Raw genomic sequence first — 25,875 nt, forward strand, 5'->3', positions numbered from 1 at the left:
ATTTATAAAAGCAACACTTAACACGTAACAAAACAACAACAAACTAGCTCTGAGAGACAGTATCTGCCAGAGAGAATCAAGTAAAGCCACTGACAAGCAACTCTCAAGCTAATCAACTGAGAAACCAACTAACCCTTACCTCAAGATTAACCTAGCTAACCTTTATCCTAACTTCTACAATAACGTAGCTAACCCTAAACCTTACCTCTAGATTAATTTAGCTAACCCTAAACCTAATATGCAGATGAACCTAGCTAACCCTACACTAACCTCCAGATTTACCAAGCTAAACCTACCCTAACCTCCAGATGAATCAAGCTAACCCTACCCTAACCTCCAGATTAACCTAGCTAACCCTACCCTCACCTCTAGATTAACCTAGCTAACCCTAAACCTAACCTCTAGATTAATTTAGCTAACCCTTCCCTAACCTCCAGATGAACCTAGCTAACCCAAAACCTAGCCTCTAGATGAACCTAGCTAACCCTAAACCTAACCTCTAGATTAAACTAGCCATACCCAGAATTCAGGATAAACCTGGCTAACCCTAAACCTAACCTCTAGATTAACCGGGAGCGTACCTATGTTCCCCGGGTCCTATGTTCCCCGCTTTGTATGTGACCAGGAAACATAGGATCCGGCGAGCAAATCATTTTTTCGTAGGATGGAAGGGGCAAGTACCGCCTTTTTCGCTATGATTAGGGTTAGGGTTAGGTTTAGGGTTAATGCTCACCCTAACCATAAACCTGACCCTAACCCTTCGTACCCGGGGAACATAGGACCTGGGGAACATAGGGATGACCCCGATTAACCTAGCTAACCCTACCCATAATCCAGGATGAACCTAGTTTAATCGTCATCCTAAACTCCCAATTTGTTTGTCAACAGCAACACTGACCCTTACCCCCAAACAACCCTAAAATAGTCTTCTAGAGACGCTTAAGGACAATCACATGATCTATCAAAAAAATCAAGGGTGAGTGGGGATGATAGGACAATCAAGGACCTCTTTGATTTTAATAGTAGATCCCTACGGTAGATCTCTGCAATAGATATCTAAAGCTGATCTACACAGTCAATCTCTACAGTCGATCTATATAATACATCTTTACAGTATATATCTTCAATAGATATCCAGTCGATTTCCAGAGTAAACTTTTCAGTAGATTTCTCCAGTAGATGTATAAACCAAATCTCTACAGTGGATCTCTTCAGTAGATATACAGAGTCTAAAGTTTATCAATACAGAGTAGAAAGAGGGAAAGTATGGGACCCAAGCAAACCATCAGTCACACACACAAACACACACACACAAACACACAACACACACACACACACACACACACACACACACATGCTCACATTTTAACACCTGTAGTAGCAAGACCTGCAGTACCACACACATTGCCTTGATTTCATACGTGCCTATTAATTCTTCCTCGTTATTAGTTCATAAAGAGTTTCTTTGAAATTAGTTTTAAACCTTTAGCTCAGTTTGCTATTGTAGTCAGATTTCTTATTTCATTCTTTGGTTTTGAAAGTGAAAGAATAAAACACTAGTTTCTGTTTCCAAAGAAACCATAGTTTTCAGTTTCTTTTAATTTGAGGTTTTAGAACTTTCTCCACCTCTCACCCACTCCCATGCCCTCTCTCCCCTCTCTTCCTCTTTGTCCCGCTCTCTCCCTCTCTCTTCCTCTTGGTCCCGCTCTCCCTCTCTCCCTCTCTCTTCCTCTTGGTCTCTCTCTATCATGGTCACTTGTATCTTCCTCTCTCTCTCTCGCTCTCTCTCTGGCGGATGGCTAATTTCTTCCTGTTGTTTTGGTACTTCCTGAATCTTCAGCCAATAAGAACGTACGGAAAAGCCCTGGTAGCCAAAGAAATCAGTTCAGACCATTACAGACAGTATATGCAAATGTATGCTATGAATTTAGCAATTCAGCAACAAGAAATGGCTACCATCTATTAACCAGGTGCAGAAATACAGAATAAATGCTCAAAAAACATTATTTATGTACATCTTGAGTACTATACTGCACTAAACTTTGGTACGCCATTCTAAAAGTAGTTAGAATTGCATGTCACCATATTTGTACTCACACATATTTATTTAGTGTGCCATTAAAACCACCAACCAATCCAAGACAGGCACACTCACACATACACTGCCAGCTGGTTGTACACACTATTGTCTTGCTGTACAACTGACACGGTGCTATACACACATTTTACCTGGATGCCAGGATTTGATTGGCTTGTGTTCTGTACCCATGCGGCCAATGACCACCTACATCCCCGCCAGTAACACAGGGCAAGAATGTTGTGGGTTAGCAGTTTTAAGTTGTTTGATTAATGGACGAGAGCCGTACTGAAGACAAGTGCCAAACTGCTTTTAATAGTTTGATGATGATTGAATGATTCACGGTTTCTACCAGAAACACTAGCCCAGTGGGCCAATCAGCTCCCTTACTATCTGTTCTGCCCAACCATCCGGACCTGTTGTTAAACGCAGACCTGCCTTCCAGCTATGCTTTAGCCAGCTAGGTGGACGCTGTTGTTAGTCAATCCAGCCGGGGGTCTGAATGGCCACGTCCAGGAGGTATGGGGTCATGTAATGTAGTTAATGTAAATACGCTCAATATTCTACTCGGTAATGAATTTATTTTCCACATATATTGATAGATCTAGAGAATATTATCAATAATATTATTATGGGGACATGACGACCAGATTATAATTTATTATAACTGACAGAGAAAACAAGAGCTTATTTTTAATTCCTAACGTCACTGCCTGGCTGTGTGTGACGTCATCCTTAACCCTATGCTTGTTCAGCCCGCCCCTACCTCACCTGTAACACACCTGTCACTCTGCTGTCACTCAAATGTCACTCACCTGACACTAACCTGTAACTCACCTGTCACCTGATGCTTCAGAACCAGCCTGTTTCAGATGATGTGCGGGCAATGAAAGAAAACCCATGGAGAGCCAAACGACCCCTAAAAATGACCCCTATATATACATTTAATATTTATAATTTACATGATATAATGTCCATTCGATAATGTCAATTTCTGCTTAATGATCCATCATACTACAATTATTCCATGTTTGTAGTTATTCAAGGTCTGAAGGGAGATTTCTGGGAAATTGTGTTTTACTGACTTGACTTCTTCTACACGGTTACATGTTGACGCACTCAAACACTGATGCACTAAAGCATAACAGTCAGTAGTGAACAGTATTAAACAACGTCACCCTCAACTCAAACAAGCAGCTTTGTAATAGTTTTACACAGTTTTTAAAGTTTGTATTTGTGTGGTGTTGATGAATTACAAGAAGCGGTATGGGACCATCTAACAACGGCCTGCAGAACCCTTCACTCTAGGGGGCGCCCTCTCTCTCTCTTTCTCTCTCTCTTTCTTTCTCTCTCTCTCCCTCTCTCTCTCTCTCCCTCTCTCCCTCTCCCACCTGTTTGTCTGCCCTCGTGGTTGAATGGACTGTTTCTACAAAATATGTTGTTAAAAACCTTCCCTTTCCCTCTATTATTTTAATGATGACTCGCTCTACTTTACCTTCCTCTTTGTCTCTCCATCTCTCCTCCTCTCCTTCCTGATGACTGTATACTCTTACCTTTGGTGAATAAAGCTGCGGTTCTCCAGCGCCCCCTACAGTCTCCTGCTTGTTCTTCTGGTGTCTAACCTCCACCTCTTCATGGCTGAACCATAGCTTTCTCTGTCTTCTGCATAATCACACACATCAAACCCCACCCTGTTAAACCACCTAACCCACTAACTAACACACTATCCACAGGACCAGTACACGGAGGCCTACTGCAGCACAATGCAGCTTCTGAAATACTAAAGGCATCTCAATAAAATAGGACAGTATTAGAGTATTATATAATATTATCGTAGTAGTCGTTTCTGAATTAAGTATATATCAGTGTCTTTAGTGTAGTGTATTTAACCGATGTAAGTCGCTTTGGATAAAAGCGTCTGCTAAATGCCCTAATTGTAATTGTAATTGTGTATAACATTATTTCTCTCTTTCTTACACACACGCACACACACACACACACACAAATACACTTGCATGCCAAAACACACACTCACAAACCCACACCAGTCGCTAACACGTGCAGACACACACACAATAAACGTTTTAGCAAAAAACAACCCCAGATGGTAGAGGTAAAAACAATAAAGACCATGACAGAGTTCATGAGATAGAAGTACAGCGCTAGCTCGGGGGTTAATAAGAAATTCATATTGGCCTCGAGAGAGAGAGAGAGAGAGAGAGAGAGAGAGAGAGAGAGAGAGAGAGAGAGAGAGAGAGAGAGAGAGAGAGAGAGAGAGAGAGAGAGAGAGAGGAGGGAGAGAAAGTGACAGAGAGAGAGGAAGGAGAGACAGACAGTGAGAAGATAAAGTGGGTTGATTGACTTTGTCATCTATATCCTTTAGTCTTATTCTGTAGCTACATTCTATAGTGTTTCTTAATTGTTAATATTCAAAATGTATTGAATCTGAATTATCCAAATGATAACCACTACATCTGTGTCTATACCAGCAGGCTGTTTGATTCTCTTTCACCTCCTGGTGGCGCTAGAGCTCTGCTACAGGACAGAAGCTGCTTCTCACACACACTTAGACACACACTTCAAGAAAAACGCACACAGACACACTCACACAAACACACACTCACACAGACACACACACGCACACAATATCACACACTCACACAATGTAGCCTATATGTATACAGACGGAGCAACCCAGTATCACGCGATTTCGTGCTCATGCGCACAAACGTAAATCTATTGAATCGTGTCCTAGAACACGATTGTCTGACTTTTCTCGTGCTACACAGAACGAAATGTAAACCAATGCATTCTGAATGGGAGCGTTTCTCCGATGTTTCCGTGCTACACAGAACGAAATGTAAACCAAAGCATTTGGAATGGGAGCGTTTTTCAGACGAGAAAGAGAGAGAGTGTGCACAGTACAGTGCACCCTCTAGTTATATATATGTCAATGTTTCAGATTTTTTAAGCAGACCTCCTCAAAAACTGAAACGAACGTGCTCCACAGAACGCACGTTTCTCAGACATTTAATGTGCTCCACAAAACGAAACGAGAGGGAGAGAGGGAGAGAGAGAAAGGCTTCAGAAGTGGTGTGCGCAGATAGTACAGTGCACCCTCTAGTTATATATATATGTCAATATTTCAGATTTTTTAAGCAGACCTCCTCAAAAACTGAAACGAATGTGCTCCACAGAACGCGCGTTTCTCAGACAATTAAAGTGCTCCACAAAAGGAAGCGAGAGAGAGAGAGAGAGGCTTGAGAAGGGGTGTGCGCAGATAGTACAGTGCACCCTCTATATATATGTCAATATTTCCATTTTTGCATTTTTGAAGCAGACCTCAAAAACTGAAAATAAATAAATAAATAAAAATAACCGTGCTCCAAAGAATGAAGTGTAAACCAATTCTGAATGGGAGTGTTTCTCCAATGTTAACCCTATATATATATATATATATATATATATATATATATTCATTATATATGAGAGGCCCTCATAAGCACATCAGTTACATGGCTCCGCAGTGCATCAGTGTCCCTCTCTATGGCTCCCTCTCTCTTTTCCACTGTGTTTCGAGAATTCATATCGATATAACGAGAAAGGATGTAATGATAACGGCAAGAAAATAAAGGCTCCATGGTCATAATAATTTAAATATAATTAAATTAAAGCGTGTAACGAGGAAATGAGATAATCTTGTGGGCCAGCAGAGGCTGAATTGTAACCGAATTTGGCCCATAACCTTATTTTTTACATTGTTTTTATATTATGAATATTTTAATATTGTCTGGTATACCTGAACCACACTTAGGCCTACACATTGGTGGAAGTGCAGATGGGCTACAGATCTTGTTATAACAATAATTGAATAAAAGCTACATGTCTACTTATATTATTAAAACTAAATAATTTTATATTTATATATAATATATATTTTAATATTTAATTAATTCAATATTAAACCAATGCATTTCAATCGGGTGATTCCTTTCGACTTCAGAAGGGGGACAAGCGGGCTGTGCAGTTCACGCTCTAGCATACAGATCTTGTTATAACGATAATTGAATAAAAGCTACACGGTCTACTCATAATATTATAACAAAATAATTCTAGGTATATATATATAATCTATATTTTAATATTTAATTAATCAAATATTAAACCAATGCATTTCAATGGGTGATTCTTTTCGACTTTAGAAGGGGGGGCGGCAGGCTGTGCAGGGCATGCTCTTACAGATCTTGCTATTGAATAAAAGCTACATGGTCTACTTATAATATTATAACTAAATAATGTTATATTTATATTTAAATATAATATATAGCCTATATTTTAATATGTAATTAATTCAATATGAAACCAATGGATTTCAATCGGGAGCTTTTTTTAGACTTCAGAAGGGCGGCGCAGTGCACGCTCTAGTTATGGATTGTCAAAACAATAACCGATTTTTGCAGCAGACCCCACCAAAAATTGAAACTAACCATGTCCCTTAAACCCAGTCTCACACCAGAATGTAGTATAACTACGTTGATCCACCGCGGAAAACGCATTACAATAACGCTTCCAATCATAACATGCCCTATTCTTTTCAATGGGGCTGCGTCCACATCACTTGACTGTCATGGTTGCGATGGTGGTTGCTATCCACCGCCCCCTCTGCTCCTTACATGGCTCCAAAAACCATGCGGCAACGGAGCTGCCGTCAATTGTGTTGTCTTTGTTGTAAACTAGTGTCTGCTGGTTAGGAAATAGACAGATATTCCAAGTTTTCCTTCAAAAGGCAACTTGGATGTTTCTATTTTCTGCAGTTTATTATCAAAGGGGGTCTCAAAGGACGCATACGCATCAACTTGTGGCTCCAGCCCTACAGGAAATGACTCAGCAAGTGCTCCATCTCGTTGCACCTCATCCAGCGGCTCGCTTGCAAGATTTTGGCCTGAAGTTCTTCCCAGGCCTACACCCTAGCAATCCAACATGCATATCTGAGAACCAGGCCTCTCTTTAATAATGACAAAAAGTTATGAGAAATGCACATTCACTTTGTGTTATCTCATAAGCGGCGTGGTGCCGGCTCCTTTTGACCTTTTGACCCCAGACTTCAAAAACTTGGCCACAGGCCAGCTGTGTCTACACACCTTAAGCCACAAATGTACACCTCCATCCCACAAAAAATGGGGACTAGAAACTAACCTCTGTCTAATGCACATTTACTCTACTGTTGGAGGTCACTCCCCTTTTCCCGCCTTTTCGAGATAGCTAGAGATGCCAAAATGTATTGGCATCTCCCGGGGTCCCAAGAACGACATATCCGAGATTTGGAGTTCTAGGCCTTAGAGAAAAAAAGTTTTCTCAAATGGACTGTTATTTGGACAAAGCATCTCAGAAGTGTTGCCTGCGAGACCTAGTGGTTCAGAATGTGGTGGAAAGACAGTTTTTGAGATAGGAAGGTCCTACCGCCCTGAAATTTGAATACCTTGTTCTAGGGCCTAACTGGGACCCCCACACTGAAACTTGGCCCAGTCGGACCTGAGGGCAGGGAGGGGGGGTTCTGAGGTTTCGGGTTAGGGTTAGGGTTAGGGTTAATGTGTGAGCGAATTGAGCTGCCAAATCACCTGAAGTCATTCACTTTCTATGGGCAAGAGCGGCCAAAGCGACACAAGTGTCAAACGCTACCAGCGGCAAAAGGTGCGCGACCAGAGCGACCAAAAAAACTTGAAGATGGCTGAACTTTATGCAAATTACTATGACGCGTTTCAGCGGCAAAACTCTGACAGCCAATCGGAACGTAGACGCTCTTCGCTTGCTTGGATCCCAGGGAACACCGAACACCGGCACTTTGGTTCCTTCCTACTTTTTGGTTCCTACTGACTGTACAAAATGTAGACTGAAAAATGAATCGCGGCTGTAACTGGGCACCCGGTGTTGTACGATCCGAGCCTTTTTAATTTCAGAGGTCGCAACAAAAAGGCTCTGGCCTGGGCAGAGGTGTCACGCCAGGTTGGTTGGTCTGGTGTGTGAGTTAATGAAATGCTTGAGATTATTCTAAAATAGGCACGACTTTCAAATATCGAAAATACATACATTGTGCAAAGGAATAATACGTTGTGCTAAGGAATAATGCACGCATAATAATGCAATAATAATGCAAATGAATAATGCACGGAACAAATGTGTCACTTCAATGCAGTTTAATAGAGGATAGACGGCTGACAAATGACCATTTAGCAGACGCTTTTATCCAAAGCGACTTACAATAAGTACATTTGTCATAAGAAGTGAAACAATATATCGCTGTCAGTGACAGTGATAATGACATCTGTGTTGTCTGTTTTGTGTTCAATAGTTAATGAGTGCAACATCCATAGTGATTTTGATACCAAGTGATGATAAGCGGGAGTATTTATATATAAAATATTTTCGATCTAGAACATTCGTATTTAAGCGGGAATCATTTTCATTTGCTCTCCATACCACCAATCTAACCAGCCAATCGCGTGTAGTCATGCTTTAAACAAAACACGTTTTTGAAATTGTCACATACACAAACTAATCGACAAGACGAGGGATAAATGACAAGTGACAATCTCTTTTCTTTTATCCCTCTATTCCCGCTATTCCCCACTATTGACGGAGCCTGAGGTAAATCATTTTTAATTAAATAGTCTAGATAGATAGAATGCCTAGTCAAGTCTTTATTAATACCAAACGACACAAATCGTCGGAAATTCATTTAGGTGATTCGGCTCACACAGGACAGTAGCCTACAAGACCACACAGAACAAGGGAGACAAGTCTGACTGGACATACACAAAATACATCACATTAAAACTAGACACACGTTGATAGACAGACAGACAGACAGGCAGGCAGACAGGCAGGCAGGCAGGCAGGCAGGCAGGCAGGCCTAGATAGATGGATAAATATGTTCCATTATTTGACATGCGGAGCCAGCCAGTCCTGTGCACATACACAAATTAGCCATGTGCGCCAATGTCAATTTGTTTGACGAATGAGTGCAGATCATGATTTGCAGATGCAGATCAGTGAAACATATTTTAACTAGCCTACTACAGCACGCAACGTTTTTTTGTTCTCAGTTGTAATTACATTTTAGGGGTTTTTTATATATATATATTGGAGGGGAATCACTGTCCTACTTGCTGTCGAAGCACTTTATCCAACAAGCAATACCGTCTCTGCAATATGGCCAAAGTGTATGGGAGTTCACTCTTTGATATGGCTGTCTGTACTAAAAGCTCCTTTAAATGCGTCTGCAAAATTGAATTGTACATCATGAGCGACTTGAGCGACAAAAGCGAACAGAAATATTCGCAGCGATACTTTATGAGCGACCAAAGCGTCTTTTCAGCGCAATTCGCTTCTGATGTGAACGTACAGTAGGGTTAGGGTTAGGGCCGGCTTTTTCCAGGGGGCCCACAATTTTCACAGAGTAATCCCAAGATGCACCCTGGTTGAAGGTCTAATTGACAAGTTTCTCTCACTTGTCAACTAATTTAGACTAATTTCTAGCAACTGCTTGTTGCCAATGTGTTTCAATGGAGCATTTGATGATGCTATGTGAGCCTTTCCTCTAGGACTGTAGACCACAAGTTGATAGTGGTATGTATCCTTTGAGACCCCCTTTGATATAAAAGAGACCCCAGGTCTATAGCTTACTTGTTAATGTCCTCGTCACCTATTGCATCACTTCCTTTAGGGCTTCGGCCTCCTAATTGATCATTGTAGTATAGTGGGGGGGGGGGGGTGCTTGTGGACAGTAGGGGTACACTAGACATAAATAGGAAGCATACTCAAGAGGAGGAATGACCTCTCACACATATTCAATTAATTGTTTCAAAAAACCCTGCCTCGTTAAATCAATGAGCTTGTTGTTTTGCTTTCAAGAATAGGTTATCGGCTGTGTCACTATAAAATCTGTCCATGCACGTCTCTCAGAGTGACGTAACAAACCACCACACAGAGATTTAAAAAAAACGAGTTCATTAAAAAAGTAACTCATTAATTACAAGTCTAAACTGCGGAAAATAACATATTCCAAGGTGCCTTTTGAAGGAAACCTTGGAATATCTGTCTATTTCCTAACCAGCGGACCCTACTTCACGTGACGCTGAGTCACGTGACGTTGACGCAGTCCCATTCATTTTTTTAAAAAAAAAAGGCCAAAAAAACGTAGGCATGTCACATGTTTAAAGCCGTTATTGTATTTAATAATTAAATATTAAAATATATATATTATATATATATATAGAAATATACAATTATTTTGTTATAATGTTATTAGTGGACCATAGCTTTAAAGAAATCTACCTGAATGAAATTCATATTGACAGTATGGCACTATATCCCTATTCTCGCACACCCATCTTGAATTTAATAGACCATTCCCATTGCTTCGAGGAAGTCTGGTGGTTTCCGTAGCCTATATAATAAATAAATATCCTAAAAACGATCCAATAGGAACGATGCTCAGCGTCTTAGAGCCGTAGTCGGGTTAATAGGCCTACAGCAGTGAATGGTGCTGGAGCACCCGCTCTGAACTTCAAACATCGCCAGGGATGGCATAACATTGTAGTGAATTGAACCCCCTCTCCGTCTGCAGACGACGCCGAAGGGTACCTTTCCCGTCAGCGACCGACGCGAAAGTGCCCTTGCCAACAGTCAGCATACGTTCTCGGAGTGAGACTGTGTTGTCAATACACACCCGTACACACTCAGGAGGAGGAATGACCTCTCACACATGATAACTTAATGAATTATTTCAAATAACCCTGCCTCGTTAAATGTGTCCGTGCACATCTTTCAGAGTGACGTTATAGCCTGCTAGCCACCAGACAGTGATGAAAAAAAAAAGAAGAGTCACGTTGACTACAAAAGAAACTTATTAATTACAAGTCTAAACTGTGGGAAATAGAACGATATGGGGGCGATATAGAGCGTGCACTGCGCCCCCCTTCTGAAGTCGAAAAAATCTCCAGATTGAAATGCATTGGTTTAATATTGAATTAATTAAATATTAAAATATATATTATATAGGCCTATATATATTTTTTTTTAATATAAAATGATTTAGTTATAATATTATAAGTAGACATGTAGCTTTTATTCAATTATCGTAATAACAAGATGATGCAAAGCGTTCACTACGCAGCCCGCCCCCCCTTCTGAAGTCGAAAAAAATCTCCCGATTGAAATGCATTGGTTTAATATTGAATTAATTTAATATTAAAATATATATATAATATATATATATATATATATACAATTATATAGTTAGCCTATATTATTTAGACCATGTAGCTTTATTTCAATTATCGTTCTAACAAGATCTGTAGCCTAACTGACCGTTGAAAATCCACTTCCACCAATGTGTAAGTGTGGTTCAGGTATACCAGACAATATTAAAATATTCATTGAAGGTTAAAATAAATAAGGTTATGGGCTGAATTCGGTTAAAATTCAGCCTCTGCTGGCCCACAACTAGATTGTCTCATTTCCTTGTTACACGCTTTAATTTAATTATTTTTAAATTATTATGACCATGGAGTCTTTATTTTCTTGCCGTTATCATTACATAATTTCTCGTTATATCGATATGAATTCTCGAAACACAGTGGAAAAGAGAGAGAGGGAGCCATAGAGAGGGACACTGATGCACTGCGGAGCCAAGTCACTGATGGGATTAAGAGGGCCTCTCCTATAATATGAATATATATACATATAGGCAGTGGCGGCTGGTAAATTTTATTTTAGGGGGGGCTGAAAGTTTGTAAACCAAACCCCTGTAGGGGGGTCTGGGGGCATCCTCCCCCCGAAATTTTTGTGATTTTCACATACAAACCAAGCATTCTGGTGCATTCTGACAAAATAATAAAGACAAAAGAGAACATTTCCTTACAAAGACAAATGGAGCCTGGGAACAAAGTTTTAACTTAATTTATTTGCCTTGTAGAATTCCACAAGATTAAAAGTGCAAATACATCAATAATAATTGGGAATTATACACAAGTTAACATTCTCTCTCTGTCTGTATGTGTGTTTGTGCGAGAGTGAGAGTGAGAGTGAGAGAGAATGTGATTCTAAAAGGGGTGAGTGTGTTACACACGTGGACAAAATTGTTGGTACCCCTCTGTTAATGAAAGAAAAACCCACAATGGTCACTGAAATAACTTGAAACTGACAAAAGTAATAATAAATAAAAATTTAATGAAAATTAACCAATGAAAATCAGACATTGCTTTTGAATTGTGGTTCAACAGAATCATTTTAAAAAACAAACTAATGAAACAGGCCTGGACAAAAATGATGGTACCCCTAGAAAAGATTGAAAATAATTTGACCATAGGGAAATGTTAAACTAAGGTGTGTCCTCTAATTAGCATCACAGGTGTCTTCAAACTTGTAATCAGTCCGTCTGCCTATTTAAAGGGTGAAAAGTAGTCACTGTGCTGTTTGGTGACATGGTGTGTACCACACTGAACATGGACCACAGGAAGTGAAGGAGAGAGTTGTTTCAGGAGATTAGAAAGAAAATTATAGACAAGCATGTAAAAGGTAAAGGCTATAAGACCATCTCCAAGCAGCTTGATGTTCCTGCGACTACAGTTGCACTTATTATTCAAAAGTTTAAGGTCCATGGGACTGTAGCCAACCTCCCTGGACGTGGCCGCAGGAGGAAAATTGATGACAAAATGAAGAGACGATAATAAGAATGGTAACCAAAGAGCCCAAAACAACCTCCAAAGAAATTAAAGGTGAACTCCAAGGTCAAGGTACATCAGTGTCAGATCGCACTATCCGTCGTTGTTTGAGCCAAAGTGGACTTAATGGGAGACGACCAAGGAGGACACCACTGTTGAAAGCAAATCGTAAAAAAAGCGAGACTGGAATTTGCCAAAATGCATATTGACAAGCCACAAAGCTTCTGGGAGAATGTCCTATGGACAGATGAGACAAAACTGGAGCTTTTTGGCAAGGCACATCAGCTCTATGTTCACAGACGCAAAAATAAAGCATACCAAGAAAAGAACACTGTCCCTACTGTGAAACATGGAGGAGGCTCAGTTATGTTCTGGGGCTGCTTTGCTGCATCTGGCACAGGGTGTCTTGAATCTGTGCAGGCTACAATGAAATCTCAAGACTATCAAGGCATTCTGGAGAGAAATGTGCTGCCTAGTGTCAGAAAGCTTGGTCTCAGTCGCAGGTCATGGGTCCTCCAACAAGATAATGACCCAAAACACACAGCTAAAAACACCCAAGAATGGCTAAGAGCAAGACATTGGACTATTCTGAAGCGGCCTTCTATGAGCCCTGATCTAAATCCTATTGAACATCTGTGGAAGGAGCTGAAACATGCCATCTGGAGAAGGCACCCTGGAGCAGTTTGCTAATGAAGAGTGGGCCAAAATACCTGTTGACAGGTGCAAAAGTCTCATTGACAGTTACAAAAATCGTTTGATTGCAGTGATTGCCTCAAAAGGTTGTGCAACAAAATATTAAGTTAAGGGTACCAGCATTTTTGTCCAGGCCTGTTTAATTAGTTTGTTTTTTAAAATGATTTTGTTGAACCACAATTCAAAAGCAATGTCTGATTTTCATTGGTTAATTTTCAGTAAATTTTTATTATTACTTTTGTCAGTTTCAAGTTATTTCAGTGACCATTGTTGGTTTTTCTTTCATTAACAGAGGGGTACCAACAATTTTGTCCACATGTGTATGTCCAATCTATTGTGTTGGTAACTCCACTCATAAATCTGTCTACAGTCAAGTATAAATTTAGACACACTGAAGGCATGATGCCACCATAGGTTTGCAGAGAACTATATACAATATACACTTGAAAGGGGTGGGGTGGGGTTGTGAGGGCCGCTGTAACCCAGTGTCCACCCTCAGGGGACTGGGGGGTGGGGGGGTTGTGAGGGCCGCTGTAACCCAGTGTCCATCCTCAGGGGAAGGGGGGGGGGGGTTTGGGGACAGACAGAGAGAGAGAGAGAGAGACTACATTACTTGTACTGAAACTTTGCTCATCTCTCTTTCAGTGCAGCAAAGCGGTCAATGAGTTTCTCATTGAAATCACGCATGTTGAGGACTAGGTCCCTCTCCATGGAGAGCATGGCCAGGGCATTAAGACGTTCCTGGCCCATTGAGTTTCGCAGGATTGTCTTAATTCTTTTCAAAGTTGAGAAACATCTCTCAGCTTCAGCTGTTGTCATAGGAGTAGTTATGAGAATGTTCAACAAACTCACAGTCTTAGAGAATGTCTCCTGGAGGTTGTAGCTCATGATAACCTGGTACAGTGCCAGTGAACCACAGCGAGCCTTGAATTCAGGATTCTCATAGATCAGAGACAGTTCAGTCTTGAGCTTTGCCTTGTTCAGCGTGGGATATGCCTTCACAGTGGCATTCAGAGCATCAGCAGGAAATGAATGGCAGTACCATTCAAACATATTTCCTTGTACTAAGGTAGCACTCACAAGGTGGCAAGTGAAAGAGAACCTTGCTTTGGTGTGAGCCAGGATGGTGTAGCAGACCTCTTCAGACAGCCTCTGCTTCGCCTCTTCTGTCAAAGCCGTACTTGGTTTGTCGGACGGCTTGGTTTGCCCAGCCTAACAAACCAATAATGCGTTTGTTAGGCTGTGTACATTACTGTAGTCTACGTGATGCACATGTTCACACTTTATCTAGTTGTCATCTACTGACATCTGACAAGATATCAGATGTCACTTAAATTGGGCAGGGATGCATAATGTTAGTGTTAAACACTGTTTTTTAAGTTATCCATTGTGCCTCGCCTAACCAGGATGTCCAGCACAGAGTAAAGCAAGCTAGATTACACCACTGGCAAGATATTATAAAAAATAACATATATTATAAAAAATAACACAAATACAGTCTCCTTTCATGCATATGTTCTCATAACAAAGCTTTGCTTTGAGAAGGATCAAATAATATAAATGTTATCTTACCTAATGGTCTGCACACTGCTTGTGAAGCTCTCGAGGGCCCTTTTGATGAAGACTGCATCAATGTCCTTCTTCTGGAGCTTCTGGTACAGAATGTCGACGTGGGGCATGATGTTGTGAAAAAAACACAGAAAAAAAAAAATCTTCGTCCTGTAGCATCCTTACGTAGCCAGATGCCTCTCTCACGCTGAGCGGTTCAAAAGGACCATGTGAACCCGTCTTGATGGCTTCAAAACATTCAAGGAGGTCATCTCGGTTCTCGTACACTGTGTTGACGATCCTGCTGTTAAAATTCCACCTTGTAGATGAAGCTCTGGGCAGTGTTCGTGAAACCATCTTGTCCAGAACGCTGCTCCGTTTCGGTGACCGGGAAAAGAATGACGCAATACCGCTCAGATCGGAAAAGAAAACGTTGACTTTTTTGATGTGGGAGGTAGCTTGCTGCATGATCAAATTAAGCTGATGTGCATAGCAATGCACACAATGGGCATTCTAAAAATGTTCACGCATCTTTTGCTGCACACCAGCCTTCTCTCCCCTCATTACACTGGCACCATCGTAAGCTTGTGCAATGAGTTTCATTTTGCCGTTGTCGTCGGCCAAAAGCTGGTTCAGTCTCTCCAAAAGTACACTGGCAATTGAAACTGACGTTGAATCCGAGATGGGAATAAACTCAAAAAAACGTTCCTGCACTGCATGGTTGTCATCAATGTATCTAAGCACAAGCACTAGCTGTGAGTGCGTGGAGACGTCCGTAGTTTCATCAGCTTGGATGGCCAGATAGCGAGCTGACTTGACCTCCTCCACAATCCTTTCATTCCAAAAGCTTGTTCTGCACCGTCTTGGATGTGCCCTTGAACACCGTAGCATTTTTCAGGTGGTCATCGAAAACTTCATCCAACTGTGCCATGAAGTCCACCAATCCAAGAAAAATACCTGGGTTTGTGGAGGCCTCTGTCTCATCCTTGCCTCGCAAAGCCAACTCGACCACTCCACAAAACTTCACACATTGGATGAGCCGGTTGAGGATGTGTCGGTTTTTGCTCACCTCATCGTTGTGGCGACGAACAGCTAGCCGGTATCCCTCGTCCAGTTGAGTGGCAATGTTCACCCTCCCAATAGTCGCAAATCTCAAGCAACTATCCATGTGGATCTTTGAAATCTCATGCTTCTTGATTTTCTCAGACAGATGGTGCATATCTGTCAGAGTAGGCAGTGGTAGCAGAAGACTGCGTTAGCTTCTTCACAACCTGCTAGCCAGCTTTTTTTCTCGTACCAATTTGTTGAAAATCCTCGGGTGTAGGACTTTCCCCCCTTTGTAGAAATTTGTTTGATCATTAATTTTGGTCTTGGAGGTCCTGATTGTTTTAATGCCAATTTGTCTGAATTGGATCGTCGACTAAAAGGAACTTCTTTCAGAGACGCAATGGAATTGCACACATTAGCAGCCATGTTGAAATTATCAAGTGACTTGATCGAAGATATCCCTTCGCACTCTTTGCTCAGTTACGTATGTCGCAAGCACGTTAGGGCGAGTCCCAAATCCCCATTGAAAATGCATTGAAGGCTCATTTTCTGAAAAAAAAAGTTTTAACATGATGCTTGGGCGATTTTCCACATCAATGAATTCGCCCAGAGAGGCGGGACCATTTGACTTGAATCTGACGATTCTGATTGGACGATGACAGATAATATGTCTAGAACACTGAAAACTACTTTTGCTGTGATAATTTGTTAGAAAAAAAATCCTCTTTCTCCCAGTTGGTAGTGCGTCGCCCAAATCGCCCCTATACACCATCCACCCCTGCATATAGGGTTAACATCGGAGAAACGCTCCCATTCAGAATGCATTGGTTTACATTTCGTTCTGTGGAGCACGGTTATTTTTATTTATTTAGGCTATTTATTTGTAGTTTTTGAGGAGGTCTGCTTCAAAAATGCTAAAATGGAAATATTGACATATATATAACTAGAGGGTGCACTGTACTATCTGCGCACACCCCTTCTGAAGCCTCTCTCTTTCCCTCCCATTTCTCTCTCTTTCTCTCTCTCGTTTCGTTCTGTGGAGCACGATAATTGTCTGAGAAACGTGCGTTCTGTGGAGCATGTTCGTTTCAGTTTTTGAGGAGGTCTGCTTAAAAAATCTGAAATATTGACATATATATAACTAGAGGATGCACTGTACTGCCTGCGCACACTCTCTCTCTCGCCTGAAAAACGCTTCAATTCAAAATGCATTGGTTTACATTTCGTTCTGTGTAGCACGGAAACATCGGAGAAACGCTCCCATTCAGAATGCATTGGTTTACATTTCGTTCTGTGTAGCACGAACAAAGTCGGACAATCGTGCCCTGGGACACAATTCAATGGATTAACGTGCGCATGAGCACGAAATCGAGTGATGCCGGGTTGGACGGACAGGTATACAGATAACCCAAAGAGACAGACAGATGAGTTATGTTCTGTCAACATCATCTTTTTTAAATAATCAAATTATATGACCTCATCGCATGACATAATAATCAATAACAGACTGCAGATTATTCATACAAAGTGTTTACCTTACACCTATGACACACACACACAAACTCACACACATACACAAACTCAGACACACGCACACAAACACACACACAAACTCAGATACACACGCGAACAAATTTGAGATACCCACACACAAACTCAGATTTACACAAACACACACACACACACAAAATCAGACCCCCCCCACACACACACGCAAACTGAGACACACACACGCACACATACACAAATACACACACACACACACACACAAACTGAGACACACACACACACACTCACAAACAAACTCACACAGACACAAACTCAGACACACACACTCACACACAAACTCACACAGACACAAACTCAGACACACACACATGCTGATAATAATGCGTCCATAATGGCCTAATGAAGACTGAATTACATATGGTAGACATATTTGTATCGGTGTGTGGCGGGGGGCGGGGGGGGGAGGGTGTTGTCCCATATGATTCAATTTAGAAACCCACCTTTATTTTAGATTAATATATATTTATAATAATATAAACAACATATGTTTGTAGGTTATCGGAGGACGGATGTTAACGGCTTCCAAGTTTCAACCTTCAGACAGCCTCACCCCGCCATGGTAAGTGTGTGTGTGTGTGTGTGTGTGTGTGTGAGAGAGAGATAGATGTATGTGTATCTGCAGATGTGAGTTTAAAGATGCTAGCAGGTGCATGCTCTTTGGCTGAGGGTGGCTAGCAGAGGTTGTTACCTCTAGGGCAGGGGTAGCCAACACTGTGCACGCGGGCATCTGGTCACCCGCAGGGCATGTTCTAAAAATATCACTCTTTGCCCTCTTTGCTTGGACAAGCTAGCGAGCACAACTTAAATCTGAAGCTAGATGCGGGGTTTACCCACAAAATAAAGAAATACGTGGCAGAAAAGACAAAGAAAACTTAAATTTTCCTGAATGATTGGGAGGAAGAGTTATTTTTTACTACTGTGAAAGACAAGTGTGTGTCTTTTTTGCGGGCGACTGTTGTGACGGCCAAGCGGCACAATGTGGAGCAACTTTTCATTACCTGTCACCAGGGGCGTAGGAATGAGTTTAACATTGGGGGGGACACATATCGGAAACCTGACAGATTCGTTAATGGTTTGAACAGAAATATGTCATAAATTAACTACACTGAAAGAATTCACAAATATATTTTATTCTACTAAAAAGCTACATTTGTAAATGTAAAGGAAAACACATTTTGCAGTAATGAACTGATAAATATCAAATCAATTCTTTAATTGCTCAATCATCCAGTTTTTTAGAATAAGAAGCGGTGACAAGACGCTGTGTTGCGCTTTCAAAATAAAATAAAATATTTTTCTCCCCCCGGTATAATTTTTAGGTGGGACAAATGCGCCTATCTCCAATATTGGAGGGGACACGTACCCTCCGTCCCCCCCGGTTCCTACGCCCTTGCCTGTCACAATAGCTTCCAGGCTAACTACCCTGCAGGCAGAAAAGACCTGTGAGTTAAAAGCAGCTTTGGCTATTTTCATGAGGCTGGTGTAAAAAAAATCACTAAGAGCAACTGAATCCTCATTTAGGGCACGTTAGGGTTCGATAGCTGCTGCACCAAAGAGCAGAACACAGAGACAGGACAGGAGTTTGAGGATGAACAGGTTTCGAGAGTGGGGAGCTTCAGGCTTGAGGGAGTGATGCAGGCAGGCTGGAGTTATTGATCCACGAAACACCGAGGCAAAAGGAAAACAAAGATGAGAAACGAGATTTCAACAAGAGAATAAATAACTAGTAAATGTAAATACTGGAGTCAGGTACGTATAACTACCACTGAAGTTCGAATTACGATCTGGCGACGACAGCAGGGAAACCAGGTGTATTTGAAGGGGAGTTGATGAGCTGATGCAGGCCAGGTCTGAATAGCTGAGGTGTGGCAGGAACAGCACAGAGGCAAACAGGGGGTGTGGCAGGCACAGGGGGAGAACACACAGCACAACAGCTGTGGCTATGACAGAACGGCAATATTCTTAATAAAGAACAAAAAAGTAATTTCGGAAGGGGAGACCTTGAAATTAGCAATGATGACAATTGTGAACATTTTGTTCAAGGATGAGAAGGAAGGTCCCGATTTCATTTTCACTCTCTCTGATATATATTCTATCTTCTTATAAATAATACAAATATATTCTATCCAGTAAGTTTGCATCAAACAAATAGCCCTTAGTACGACTCAGAACCTTTGAAGTAGCTCTTGGGTTAAAAAAGGTTGGTGACCGCTGGGCTCAGGGGTTGAACTGAATGAGTCAGCTCAGCATGCAGACAGTCGTTCGCTGGTCCTCATCCACCAAACCAATGGTTTTCAGACTGTGCGCAGCGATCCCTAATGGGGTCACAGCAGGGGGCCAGTAGGTTCTGTTTAGATACACGCCTCACACCGTGTCTGATTCATGGGGGTTCAGAAACACTTCATGTTCTTCAAACTTGAAACCTTCTTTCCAAAAGACAACAGATCACAACAACACTAGACAATCAAACACGAGACTCAATGACAATCCAACAGAAACAATCAGTCATGAACTCAGACCCTAGGGACACTCAACATCAATCCATGTGGACGTTACTTCTATGGATCTAATAACTGTGACTTATCTGTTGTCAATGTGGGGTTTCCCAGGGAGGATTGCAGGGTTTGGACAATTTCATTTGCTATAAGTATTCTAGTTTTGTATTCATTCAATGTATTCTAATTATATTATAAGGATGGGCTACTCTCTTCTCAAAACGTGGAGCTTTGTGCCTTTTAAATAAAACGGCAGAACGTTAATGGAATTCGTTTTTGAGTTTGTCTTCACGGTGTCGTTCAACGGGCCGTTAATGGGAGGCTTTACAGTCCCACGCGGCCACGGAAAAAAGAGACGATAATTTCCCTCCGCCACTAGGGTGCTGATTGATGTCTTAATAGTAGGCTATAATGACGTTGCTAGACCACTGCTTCCCCGACCACAGGAACCTCACCGTCTTAACGCGATCTGCGTCGGCTGAGCAGGGGTCACCGGGGTCATGATAGACTGACGTCCAGTTTGTGTGTGTGTGTGTGTGTGTGTATGTGTTTGTGTGTGTGCGTGTGTTTTTGGATTTGTGTGTGTGTGCGTGTGTGTTAACTCTGAGATATGTGGGTGTGTGCTGAAATACATCCGTTATAAAGCTGAACATGTTTGAAAGTTCAATGGCGTTTCCTATCATACTTTTTATCAGGCTTTTATTTTCTAAATACAACGGAAGTAGCTCCGCGGCTCTGCGGTAGAATTCGCTTAACTTCAACAGTCGGACTTTATTTCAACGTGACCTGGACCTGGTGCAACGAGTTCAGGTAAGAACAGAACCTTTTCTTTAAAACTGTCTGTTACAGTTGTTGTTTTTTTTGCCAACTTCTGTTAAATTTGCATGACAAACTGCTCTAAAACAACACAACAGGTGTGTTTTACTTTAGTTAGCTCTCCATCTGAATCAACGTTCAGTAATAGCCGTTATTTATGTTTTTCAATGTAGCCTACTACTACAGTATGAAACGGAGGCAGGGAGACATCTTCGATTTCTTCTCCAAGACGAAAATTAGCAGGGAAAGTGCAGGTGACCAGGATGAGAGTCGAGCCGAATGCAGCCAAGCAGAACAGGGTCAAAATTTCCAGGGCCAGACCAGCACTCACGGACCTCCAGGTGAAAATACAGCCAGGACCAGGGAAAAGCTTTAAAATGTGCGACGTGTTCTGCACAAATTTACAGTTAGTCGATGAATGAATTAATTCGATACCATATTTTAACTCTTAGAACTCGAGCGGCACGGATCCGTGCCGCTAGCGCAACGCGTGAAAATTACGGAATTCTGAAAAGAAAAACTTTTACACCTTAAACCTTACATTGAGGTCCTGTTGGAGTGTATCGAAAGGGGACGGTTCAGGTGTTAAAATGTGGGGTTGGATGATTGAATCTGTGATGTATAACTTAAGTTATGGTCACTTTAAAACCGCTAACATTTTACCGCTGCCGCGATGCAGCGGCCGTCTGATCCGCAGCCGCGGATCGGAAAACTCGCGATATTATAATTTTTTGACTGTGGAAAAGCCGGGAAAAGGGTCATTGACCTTTAGGTAACAGATATAACGTTTGCCCATATGTCTATGACGTTTGCCCCCCAGGAAGTGGTCATTGAACCGGAAGTACCTTATCGCAATTTACCGCAAAATCAATTGACCGCGAAAGTCAGTGCTGCCTGTGTGTGAGGTGAAGCGATGGATCGTCAACAAGTGGAGAGTTTTAATATAAAATAACTGTATAAAATAACTATAATCAAACACTTGTTTATTTTACTGTAGTGGCTGTAAAATCACTGTAAAATAACTGTATAAACTATAATAACTACAAATGAGGCAGTGTAACACTGCTTTTGTATACAAAAAGGTTTGTTGTTTTATCCCAAATTTCAATTAGATTTGTTTAAAGAAAGGGTTATTATTATTAATTTATCTGTAAATAACCTCCAATATGTGTGTGTATGTTTGATAATAACCAAACATCATAGGCCAAAAATTGAAAAATTAAAAATCTGCCTAGAAATCATGATGGTTATTGTTCAGTCATGTTTGTATAGTGGCTTAAAATGGAATAAGATAGAAGCCTCTATAGAGTCAAAACATTATCATGCAAAAAGTTCTGAGGGTTGATTACCTAATTTTAAATCACAGTATAAAACTGGCACTATGAACTTAAAATTGTATATTTGTTAAATATCTGTAATTCATGCTATGTATTATAAAACAAATAATCATGTACACTTGGTTAAAAATTTAAATCATGTATGTGCAATTAAAAATAAAATTGATGTGTTGACTGTGTCAATCAATACTTTCAGATGCACAAAGGGAGAGGACTGACCCTGATGATGCTGCTGAATCAGATGACAGCTGTAGCAGCTCCAGCAGTCACAGCAGCTCCCCCCCAGCAGAAACCCCCCAGTTCATGCTACTTTTGCGACACCGAAAGGTCCCCAAGGTAGTATCTTCATTAAAAATTCTATTAACTTATCACCAGCAACATGTGAATAACTCTTTTTTAAAAAAATGTTTATTACTTGCCTGCTGAAATGTCGTTGTCTCTTAATGTATTTAAAAAGGTAAAGCTTGACAATCTAAATCTTACTTTGGAGTTTTAATTGCATAATGATCCAACTCAACTTTATAAAGTTAAAGAAAATGTTAAACATCTTTTAAAAATGTACTTAATTTTTCATAATTTAAAAATTCCAGAATCCACATGTTTTCATATGTTTGTCAGACATTGGATGTGGGAACAAGAACAAAAAGCACATTTTTGTCTTTAAATGTCAGTTTGGATCATGAGTAGTAATTTCCAGACTTTTGATATTTATTTTTAATATTTTCAGACATTTCTCAAACCAGAGCTGCTGGCCCTGCGCAACCTACCCTAAAGAACTTTCCCCGTACTCAGCACGGACAGGGTAGGACAAGAGCTTTCAATGCTTCCTGGTATAAAGACTACACCTGGCTCGAATATTCCCAGTGCAAGGATAGCACTTTTTTTTTTCGTCTGCAGACATTTTTCGCTGCCCTCTGTTCCGGAGACAACATTCAACTCCGCTACTGGCTTTTCAAATTGGAAAAAGGCCATGTATAAAGATGGAGGTTTCTGCTTACATGCCAAAGCAGAGCACCATCTTAATGCCATGATGGCATGGAAGGAGTATCAGAGGGGTGTTGACAATAATACATCTTTGCTCCAGGCAATGGACAAAGAGTACCAAAAAAAGGTAGAGGAAAACAGGAAGTATATCAAAACAGTTGCTGATGTTTTGCTATGCACAGCCACTCAGAACATAGCACAGCGTGGCCATCGGGAATCAGAGGACTCTGGAAACAAGGGCAACCTTTTGGCCATTTTGGAGCTCATAGCCAAACATGATCCCTTAATAAAACAGAAAATGGAACATAGCAATGCCAAGTACACCAGCAACCACATTCAGAATGAGATTTTAGAGGTTTTGGCAGACATGGTGAGAAAGGAAATTATTGAAGAGGTAAAGGAAAGTGGGGTCTTTAGTATTCTAGCTGATGAAACAAAAGACTTAAAAAAAGAGGAACAAATTTCATTAGTACTGAGGTACTACTACAGAGGTACAGTGCATGAAAGCTTCATGCATTTTGAGCATGCAGACAAACTTGATGCTGCTGGGCTAACTGAAAAAATTGTTAATAGCCTGCAAAAGTATGGTTTAGAGTACAGAGAACAGCTGGTGGGGCAGGCTATGATGGGGCTTCTGTAATGAGTGGTAAGCACAGTGGTGTGTCTGCACGGATACATTCCCAGGCCAAGCATGCCTTTTATGTGCACTGCAATGCACATCGCTTAAATTTGGTCATTGTGGACACAGTCAGAGCAGTACCAGAGGCGTCATGCTTTTATTCCTTGTTGCAGCGCCTTTATGTGTTTCTGTCCGGTTCCTATGTCCACCAGAAGTGGCAGGACATACAGCGCTCAATGTATCCAAAGGATCAGCCCCGAGAGTTGCCCAGACTCAGTGACATTAGGTGGGCTTGCAGATATTATGCCTGTCGGAACCTAATGGACCGGCTTCCAGCTGTGCTACAAGTCCTTCATGACATTGATGAGGAGAACAATGGAGACAGAAGTGTAGAGGCACGTGGACTGCGAGGGCAGATAAACCTAGATTTCATTTGCCTTCCAGTAACCTTCAAAAGAATTCCCCGAGACACAAAGTTTTTGAGTGATATGCTGCAGTCCTCATCATTGGACCTCGCCAGAGCAATTGACCTCATTGAGGCGCTGCAGGACTCAATGTTAAAATGCAGGGATGAATCATCTTTTGACCAGCTGTGGACAGAAGTGCTAAGCATGGCTCAACAGTGCGACATCAGCACAGAGAGAATGTCTAAAAGGCAACTTAAAACAAGCTCTGCTCTTAATGACACAGTTGTCATTTCCACAGTTGGTCAACGTTACAGTGACATCGACAAGAATAACTTTTGTCAGACTGTTTACTATCCAATCCTAGACCGTGTAAATGCTGAGCTAGAGAGGCGGTTTTCAAAAACCAACTGTGACATCATGAGAGGGATTCAGGCACTCAATCCTAAAAGCAACAGCTTTTTAGATGAGGATCCTTTGTTTTTGTTTGGAACCATTTATGAGACAAACCTGGAGGATCTGAAGCATGAGCTCCACCAAGCCAAGCGGATCTTGAAGAGAAAGGAGGAAGCTGGAATGAGGAATCTCACCAGTTTGCTTGAGTTTACAGAGTTCCTGGAGCCATTTAAAGATGTCTTTTATGAACTTTTCAGGTTGTGCAAAACTGCTTTGGCCCTACCTGTCAGCACAGCTGCCTGTGAACACAGTTTTTCTGCACTGAAACTGATAAAAAATCACTTGTGCACCACCATGAAAAACGAAAAACTTAGTGATCTTGGAGTGCTAAGTGTGGAGTCCAAGAGAGCCAAGGCCTTGGACATGGAGGAGTTTGTTAAGTTGTTCAGCAGCAAACACGGCAATCGCAGGATATCATTATTTTAAAGTGTCAGCACCTCCCAAATAATGATCTGATTGTGTGTGTATGTATGTTATGTAAATAGTTCAGCAGTTGTTATTGTCAGTTTGAGTGGCAGTGCTGTTACTGTCCTAATTTCATTGTGATGTTGTTGCTTACTTATAATAAAACACTGAGCTTTTATTCTGTTTTTTTGAAAATTCTATTTTACATTTTTGTTTTATTTATTTTTAATATAATGGGCTTTTTTTAATTGTAAGAATTTCAGTGATGTTTAAAACTGATTAATAAACAGCTATGTTTACTGTACAAAGCTTTTTCCCTCTCATTTTTGTTACTTTTGGACGGCCCCCCCAGATTAATTGTTGTTACCCCCTGTGCCCCCCACCAAAAAATTCTCTGGACCCGCCCCTGTGTAGCCTTGATGCAAATAAGATGCTCCCCATTGACCAATGAGCTGTCAGACTGAACCACAGCATGGAGGGGAAGGGATTGTTGTCGTTTGCTGACTCCTGGAGCTCTATATCTATATATTATAACATAATAATAATATTATATACGGGTATTTATATAATATATATAATATCACGGCCAAAAGCTATGTGCGACTCGGATGATATTATGAATAATAAAGACTGCGTCTGACGTCTCTGGTACTTCCACAAGTAAAGACTCGTAGTGGGGGATATCTCGGCCATGGTTTAGA

At 41.1% G+C, this 25,875-nt stretch overlaps 1 protein-coding gene across 1 annotated transcript in view; it reads left to right on the forward strand.

Annotated features, from left to right (window-relative positions):
- The window catches only part of palm2akap2 (PALM2 and AKAP2 fusion), a 119,666-nt gene that overhangs the window by 55,089 nt on the left and 38,702 nt on the right, over positions 1-25,875 (forward strand). Inside the window, exon 8 of the mRNA XM_079756030.1 lies at positions 18,153-18,217. Within this exon, the coding sequence (XP_079612156.1) occupies positions 18,153-18,217 (65 nt within the window). The remainder of the gene's footprint in view (positions 1-18,152; positions 18,218-25,875) is intronic.

Source organism: Pollachius pollachius (assembly GCF_949987615.1).
Source record: "Pollachius pollachius genome assembly, chromosome: 18".
Lineage (NCBI taxonomy): Eukaryota > Metazoa > Chordata > Actinopteri > Gadiformes > Gadidae > Pollachius > Pollachius pollachius.